We start from the raw sequence: 8,213 nt of genomic DNA, 5'->3' as shown, positions 1-8,213 counted from the left end.
GCTGTAGAGGGGGTTGTCCTTCGAGAGAATGACTTATAATTGAAGTCCTCGTCTGCCATTCCAAGGGTCGCGGGTTCGATTCCCGCCTGGGTGAGTTTCGCTCCATCTAGGGCTTGGGTGTTTGTAAATGTGACCATTGTTATCGTTGTTAATAGTTCAATGTAAAGGCCAAAATGTGCTGTTTTCGGACTTATACTGAATAAATAAATAAATAAATAAATAAGTGTCAATATAGACAGAAGTGCATGGTCTGAAGTAAAAACCCCTTAAGGGGTGCATGCACTTATACACACTTTTGCTTACTCACCTTACAGTATGTAAGGTGAGTAAGCAAAAACACAAACCTTCAGAGAATAGGAAAAAACTCAGGTATGACTTTTCCCATAAACCCTGAAAATCAAGTAACGTAACCTGAAACACTAATTTCGGTACCATTTACTTAATTACGCCAGAAATCTTACTACTTCGATATGCATCCAGATTCCCTTTGCTGAAGTTTAAGAACGAAAAGTCATCAAGAGTTGCGCTATATGACCATTGAAATTATTTATTTCTCCAAATAAGTTCAATCGTCGTCGTAAAAAAGATTCACTAATATTTTCACATACCCATTCAATAATTATTATCCTTCATAACGCAATGGGAAAATTATTAGGGTGTGCGTTATAAAAATTGGGCCAAATAACATTAACCTTTTTTTTAGGCTATCAAACATACTGACATATAGTAACAGCAATTTACAAACTAACAGCCTTCGGAAAAAATAGTCCAAATGCGGAAGGTAAGCGAAATATTTACAAGGCGAAGCTAATTACAACAGGCATAGCCTTTAAATGAATGAAGGCAAATTTATTATTGATCCAACAATTATTGGAAATGAAACGCATTTTATAAATAAAGGAATTGTAATTCCAACGTCTCCATGCTAATATTTACTATTATATCACAAAAATGGCCGCATTAACATATTTTAATGAAATTCCAAACTCTGATTCTTTAGGGACTTACTGGCGTTCAACTTAATTGCCGAATGAACTGTAAATAATGTTGGAAGGGCATGATAATAAACCTTCGTAATCTTTCGACAAACGCCAATCAAAAATTATTTGACCTAGGCGTTGAGAAATGATAAACGACTATCAATTAAATAAGCAATCCTCTCACCTAGGAGTGTGAAAGTATCCCATCGATGGGTGTCCCAGTTCCAAATTCGCATGCTTTATTTATTTAACGTTCTCCGCAAAAGACGAACAGCATTGACACTAACAAAAATCACAATTTCGAACATTCTTCAAAATAGCGGTATGGCTGAGTTTCTCCAGTGCAATATGACGTGATACACCTATTTTCGTCCAGGAGACTGGGCAGTAACGAATAAGAATGAAGTTGACACATGAAAATAAAAAGAAGAAATACCACAAAAACAAACGTTCAATGTGGAAGCATGATGGAAAGCGCAATGATTGTAGTTCATGATTACCTCGGCGGTGGCCGCTGTGGCGCACCTGGGAAAAATTGAAATCAGCTGTTCGCAATACAGGCATGTAGTATGGGTCTTTCATATTAAATGTCAGTGTAAAATTTCCATCTCATTGTTTGAAGATGTTATTCTCAATTTATCGCTTTGGGATTCATGAAGTGAATCCAATATTTACCCATTTTATTAGGAGACGTTCCTTCCTCCGCGGGAAACCCCCTGGCATAGCGAGAAGTTTGAAGCAAAGACTGGAAGGTAAACGAGAGGTGGTTTTACCGGGTTGTCGAGAATACCTTTATTAATAATATGAACCGATTTTGTCCTTCCTTACAGAGAAAAACTGGACTGATCCCGCTCTCGATTTCAAGGTGAACATAGGATTTTCCCTCAGCCAAGAAACCAAAAGAGAAGAAAGAATTCAATATTGTCGTAGTCGAAAGGACGATGCGTCTTTGGAAAGACTTGCACGACTAAGAAAACGTTAGTATGAAACCAGAGGATGTTAAAAATAATCAGATGGCATTTGACTTTTGGATTTTTTTATTTTATTCTAGTACTTGTGCCTTTGGAGGAAGTGAAAAAGGTTTGGAATGAGACTGTAGGTCCTAGTCATATTCGACGTGTTGCTGAGCATTATGGAATATTTGAACATCTCTTTGGTGATGCATACTTTATTCCCGTCGTACCCCTAGATATAAAGTTCAAAGTGGACGACTTTTACATTCCATCTTGTTATGGCAACAACATAAAACCCAATGAGGTAAGACTTTTAACTGTAATTAACCCTTAGTAAAGGATAGTTTCAGGCGTAACATGGTGGAAATCCTTCATGATGAAATAAGACACTTTGCTTTTCCACATTGATTTTTTTTATTAAGACTTAAGTTTCGTTAGCGTTAACGTTTGCGTAACCTGAAGTTGTTACGCTGTAAAGAAACCAAGGTCGTAATAAAAAAATTCTAGGTGGAAAAGCTAAGTGCCTTCTTTCTTCTTAATTACCACTCAATTGCCCATCTTGCCACTCTGCATTTATTTTAGCGTTCATGGTAACCTTTCCTAAAAATTCTCACTATTTCACGTGATACTCTCACTATTCAGAGATTGTATCACAATTTGTATGTCGACTATTTTCATTTTAGTTCTTATGTGATATAGCCCTATGTATGGCTAAAGCATGGACCGGTCTACATCCGTTTCACGACCATTTTTAATGATCTCTGCCCCCATAGTTAACTGCAAATTTGGCCTATTAAGCTCCAGACTTCCTTATTAATGAAATAATACTTAAAATGGCACTACTAAGAAAAACTAAGGTTGACTGACTAGATTTCAGTGTAGACTGGGGAACAGCTCTTGTAACCTCCTCCTCTTACTATCCCAAGCTAAATATGTCATCATAATTAACCATGATAATATTTATGAAAGTAGTATGGATATTATTTGCATGGTTTCTTATGTAATTTACTTTATTTTTTAATATTTTAATGTAACATATTCTCATATTTTTCATTTAGTTTCTGTAATATGTACCTAGCCAATATTTCTTTTTTGTTACAAGTTTTCTGTAAAAATGGTGATAACCCATAACGAAAGATTATTATCGAAAAACCTCGAATATCTCGCAGCTCACTTCTTTGGCAAATATTATCTGACTTCCTAGCCAATGATTGAAATTTACAATTTACGAACTCTTAATGAAAAAATATTACCTTATCCATTAGCTACTGAACTAAATTCAAACTACTTCACAAAATAGGTGGTGCAGTAATAAAGCCTCTGCATAAAATCTCCTTGCGCCCATTTCCTCTATTGAAAGACGACATTGATTGGGAAATTTAATTCATCCAATTTTATTAACAAATGAAAATAAATTAAGTCTTTGTTATTTTGTTGAATTTACCCTGTTGAAAAAATCTAGTTTTGTAGGGAAAACTAGTATTTCTAAAAAGTCAATTGAAATACACCTGTAGCATTGTTGCCCCAAAATTAGCAGGAAGTGCTGTGTAATTGCTGTCTCTTGCAGGCTTCTCAGGAGCCTGATGTAAGGTATGATGCTGATGAAGGAACCCTGTGGACATTGATTCTCACCAATCCTGATGGAAATTTAAGTGAAGCTGACTCCGAATGTGTCCATTGGTTCATGTAAGTTGATGTCTGTGCAGTTTTCTTTGAAAGGCTTAATAGATTGATAGGCCGTATAATAATATGCTAAGGACTTCTCCTAATCTCAGTTGTGGGTTCGTTATAAGTGAAAAACCATAGAGGTTGACCAAGAAGGCTTACTGCATCAGAATGAGTCAATATATCATTAAAGGAGTACTAGGTTTAAAAAAATGGAAAATGCTGCAATTGAAAACTCAACAGTGTCCAGCTAATGCACACACAATATTGCAAACTTTGCCTTGACTGAGTTGATTAGGTGAATGACATTTGTAAAATGGAATTCTTGCATCTATAACATAGGCAAAATATGCGTAACTCATCTATAAATGCACATAATGTGAGTAATTGAAGTTATGGATTTTTGATGCTACGATCATAAAGAGGCTGACTCAGGGAACAGGCTGAGGGAAGGAAGAATTTCGCAAGCTGTGTTCAACAACCAGCATTGATGGTGAGGACTAAAGAGAGGGGAACTACCAGCAAGTCCATCCTAGAGCTGGTCAAGCCTCTCACTTGGGGTACGCACTCTTCTTTTTTATCACATGATATACTCAACTTATTTTGATAATAATTTTATTTGACATACAAATAAAATTATACAATGCGTATCTCAATAAAGTGTAACATGAAATAAAAACATGGGAGGTGGAAAATAACATCTGTTGAGGTGCCACTTCCCAATAGGAAGGTGCTCAGTTAGTTGCTGGATGTGGACTGGGAGGAGGCTATAGAAGATAAGTAAGTAGAAAAATCTGTCAGTATGAACCCAGTCATGTAAGGGAAGTAATACATCACTAGGACATGTGGAGCATCTCTCACAGGCCAAAGAACAAGTTGATGAATGGGGCAATGATCCAGGATGGAGAACCATGCATGGATTATGTTGAAAATAGAATGGTAAAAATGTGATTGCTATGAAATTAGTGGTCAAGAGTGTCTCATTTCCGCGAGGCAGTTATGTTGCATTTATAGTTTTCCTTCGCCAGTTCCCTTTGGTCATTATAGTGAGTGTTGTTGAAATCTAAATGCATCAAGTTTTCACTTGTTGAATCAAAGAACATGTGTGATGGTTTTGGCATTTTGAGTAACCACATACCCTATTGGGTTGGGAGTGTTGGTCAATCAGGATGGGAAGAGAGGGGTAAAAAAGTGGGTGGAAAGAAATGAGAAACTGGAACTCCGTGACAGAAAATGATAAAAATGATGCTGCTGGTTGGATGCATTGCCAAGCATGCCACAAGAGCTGGCAAGACTGCTGACATTGCATATGAATGGGCATCCATGGGTCATGGGTATTGATATCACATTTCAGAGTTACAAATGCTAAGATGGCTGGGCTTGATGAGCTTCCGTGAATAGTTTCATTGGGTGTAAAAAGTTGAAATATTCTCACAGATTCTTTTTCATAGAAATATGAGCTCTTTTAGAAAGAGCAAAAACAAACAGCCGAGAACATGGTGTTGTAAATTTGCTTTCATTTGCATGTCCTGTTTTATTCTCATAGTGGAAATATACCTGACAATGACATATCCAAAGGTGAAGTGATCTTCAGCTATCTCCAGCCTTTTCCACCCAAGGGAATTGGATATCAGAGACTTGTTTTTGTCCTGTACAAGCAAGAGAAGAGAATCGATTATGATGCATTCAAGAAGTCAAGTTCCAAGTAAGTAAACCATGATTTTAATTTTGCCAAGACTTGCAATTTCTAAACTTTGTCTTAACTTGTGATTTTTCATATTGCAGAAATGTGTTATCCGAGAGGACCTTCAGAACAGAAGATTTTTATCGAAATCGTCAAGATCTACTGACTCCAGCTGGACTGTCATTTTTCCAATCCAGTTGGCATCCTAGTCTAACAGACTTTTTCCACAATGTTCTAGGTAAAAATAACTGTTGTCCAATTGAGCCCTAGTGATTCAGCCTTTCATTTCTTGCACTAAGAATAAATTTTTCTTTTCAGAAATGAAAGAGCCATTTTATGAATACGACTTCCCTAAGCCTTATATAAAGCCTCAAGTCTGGTTCCCTTTGCGCCAGGCATTTAATTTGTAAGTATTAAAATAATATACGAAATGCTTAAAAATTAGAGTATTATGCAAGGACCAATTCAGTTTAGTGAGTGTACATAACATATTCTCATACTCATGACCACAATATAAATTATTACTCCAGCTCCGTTATTTCAAGTAAAAGAATATGAATTGTAAAGCTACTGAGAGAGTTACTGGGTATGTTCTATAAAAAATCATGAAAATCTAAGGTCACCATGTGATTGCCCAGCGAAATGGGTGTATTGACATTGGGAGAAGTACATTGAAGAAAGAAGCATTGGCATTACTTCGGCCTGCCTTCATGCTGCCTGAAAGCCCAATTCTCTTTTCCTTCCCCCTCCCAACTTACCTAATTCTCTTCTTTTTATATAGCATTTAACATTCCACTACTTCTCAATATCTCTTCCAGTCACTTTTCCTGTCTTCTTTGGTTTTCTCCTATCAACTTCCTTACCTTCAATGTTAGGATCCATCCATAGCCTACCTTTGGTGATGGGGAATACTTATGCATTCTGTGAGGACTAGTTATTACATGGCATTGCTATAAGATCAGATCAAAATCCTACTTGATTTGATTTTCATTTGCTTTGTAATGAACGATAGGGGAAAAGGTCATTCTACCTTTCCAGTGTATTACACTACCATGGTTTCATTGCCATGCAGCATTGTCTGGTGAACAATGATGAGAAACATCTCATGATGCCATGTGGTGACGAAACAGGTTGTCTAACAGGTCAATTGAAATATTTGTTCTAGTCTGTTTTCGTGCATTTCCCAAAAATATGGTCCACACTGTTCATCAGATTAAATCTACTATTTCAAAAGAAAAATTATTCATTTTCAACTTCCCTGTGAAAGGATTAGTTGCGACTATATTATATGGAATGTAATGCTGTGGTTTTATTTTAAACCCGGTGTATATGGGGAGTATGGGAGTACATTTGTATGGTGTATTATATAAGAGTATGAAGGTGTGTAAGGAAAATGAGCCAGATGTGAAGGACAAACGGATGCTTTATGGTAGAGGAGATATCGTTGAGAAGTTTGAAGAAGCCATCCATATTAACTTTTCAGGAGGAGATATTGAGAAGCGGATAGGCTGGTGGCAAAAGAGGGAAGTTTGGCTTTATGCTGAATGATCAGGAAGTGAATGGGCATTTTTAATGGCATGGAGGGAGGTTGAAAGTTTTTGAAGAGATAAAAGTTGAAATAATGTAGTATTATTAGAGTTAAGATAGAGAGAAAGTACCATAAGAAGTCCAAAACAAAGTGCAATATTCCTCAAAATTTATTTTTTCACCTTTCTTTGGTAGACTACCTGACCTACGAAGGAAAAATTTATTTAAATTGTTTATTCTTGTCATTTTTGGTCTAAATTATTGACATTTTCGGCCATTGATGGTTTAGTGTTCTTTAATCGCTGGCTGCAGATATTCAAAAGTTATTCAGCCTTATCCCCTTTCACAGATACTTGGACAAACACAGAGATGAAAAAGAGATAGCCAAGGAGTTTTTGTTGAAGAAACTGAAGAAGGAACATCCTTTTGAAGGCCCTGCTCCGACATTAAAGTACCCCAATGCATTCTCAATCAACAAGAAGTATCCATCATGGCTGAGGCTGGAGATGAAGAAAGAAAGATTGGGATGGGGACGTGTTAATGACTATTAGTGTTTTCTAAGTAGATGTAGAGCTGTCCATTTGCCATCGATATGTAATGAAGTTTGTAATCATTGATGTACATAAATTATTTTTAAGATTTTTTACTTCCTTGTATTTGTTCTTAAGTTGTTTGTATTCCTCAATTTGCTTCCAGATAATAATGGCGAGAAATTAGGAAAAAATTGAAGCAACTTTTGGCTATAATACTAATCAAGTTACTCTTGTTTCGAAGGGTTAGCATGTCAAGGACCCACTTTCATTAGCTCAAAGTTATGAGATTGCAGATATGGAGCATTGCTCTTGGCAGTAAATTGTTGCAGCAGCTGTCGTGTTCCCACATTTCACAGGATGTTATTTGCACATTGTGTATAATTGGGAGTTCTGCACTTCATGAGCAAATTATCACAGTTAATTGACCTTGCCTGTTTGAAGCTTATCATTAAATGAAATTACAAACAAAGGTTGAATACTCATATGAAGGAACCCCTATTATTGACTTTGCATTTGTAAGTCCTTTTTTTTCTCCACCATGCCTTTTTCTTTCATTTATTTTCACTTTCCTTTTGGAGATAGTCCCTCCAACATTCACTGTAATTTTGTTTTTCTTTCTGAGAAACTCTTATACAGAGCATGCCTCTTTAAGTATGAAGTAAATTAGTTTGATTAAATGAGAAAAATTCGCTGTGATCATGCTCCTATAAAATATCGCCTAGAAAAGATATTTCAGCATTCATAAAAGTGACCTTGTGCTGTAACTATTCTCATTTTGGTCTTATCATAAAAGTTTGAATGTGTCAGAATTGATCTCAGTAAGAAAGGAAAATTATTTCAATTTATAAGTGACACTAGGGTAATCGAAGTC

General features: G+C 36.2%; 1 protein-coding gene across 2 annotated transcripts; it reads left to right on the top strand.

Annotated features, from left to right (window-relative positions):
* The first annotated feature begins 1,534 nt into the window (after nt 1-1,534).
* Nucleotides 1,535-7,451, top strand: mRpL38 (mitochondrial ribosomal protein L38). 2 transcript variants are annotated; one of them, XM_071587694.1, is made up of 9 exons: nt 1,535-1,569; nt 1,668-1,732; nt 1,811-1,957; nt 2,032-2,237; nt 3,501-3,619; nt 5,145-5,303; nt 5,384-5,520; nt 5,601-5,688; nt 7,159-7,451. In XM_071587694.1, coding segments are annotated over exons 1-9 (1,125 nt in total). In that variant the 5' UTR covers nt 1,535-1,567; the 3' UTR covers nt 7,361-7,451. The 2 variants fall into 2 exon arrangements, with proteins under 2 accessions (XP_071443795.1, XP_071443794.1); XM_071587693.1 differs by having other exon boundaries at nt 1,540-1,732.
* Nucleotides 7,452-8,213: the final 762 nt, after the last annotated feature.

This window comes from Hetaerina americana, unplaced genomic scaffold (assembly GCF_022747635.1).
Source record: "Hetaerina americana unplaced genomic scaffold, ioHetAmer1.1.p SCAF_3, whole genome shotgun sequence".
Taxonomy (NCBI): Eukaryota; Metazoa; Arthropoda; class Insecta; order Odonata; family Calopterygidae; genus Hetaerina; species Hetaerina americana.
Note: the sequence above shows the minus strand (reverse complement) of the source record. Positions and strands in the feature narration are given on the sequence as shown.

What these genes read in the sequence shown, in the direction of transcription:
- mRpL38 (XM_071587693.1), top strand. Translation starts at nt 1,603, where the DNA reads ATGTTATTCTCAATTTATCGCTTTGGGATTCATGAAGTGAATCCAATA. An exon ending in ACAACATAAAACCCAATGAG is followed by an intron (nt 2,238 to 3,500) that starts GTAAGACTTTTA and finishes TGTCTCTTGCAG; the next exon opens with GCTTCTCAGGAGCCTGATGT. An exon ending in TTGCGCCAGGCATTTAATTT is followed by an intron (nt 5,689 to 7,158) that starts GTAAGTATTAAA and finishes CCCCTTTCACAG; the next exon opens with ATACTTGGACAAACACAGAG.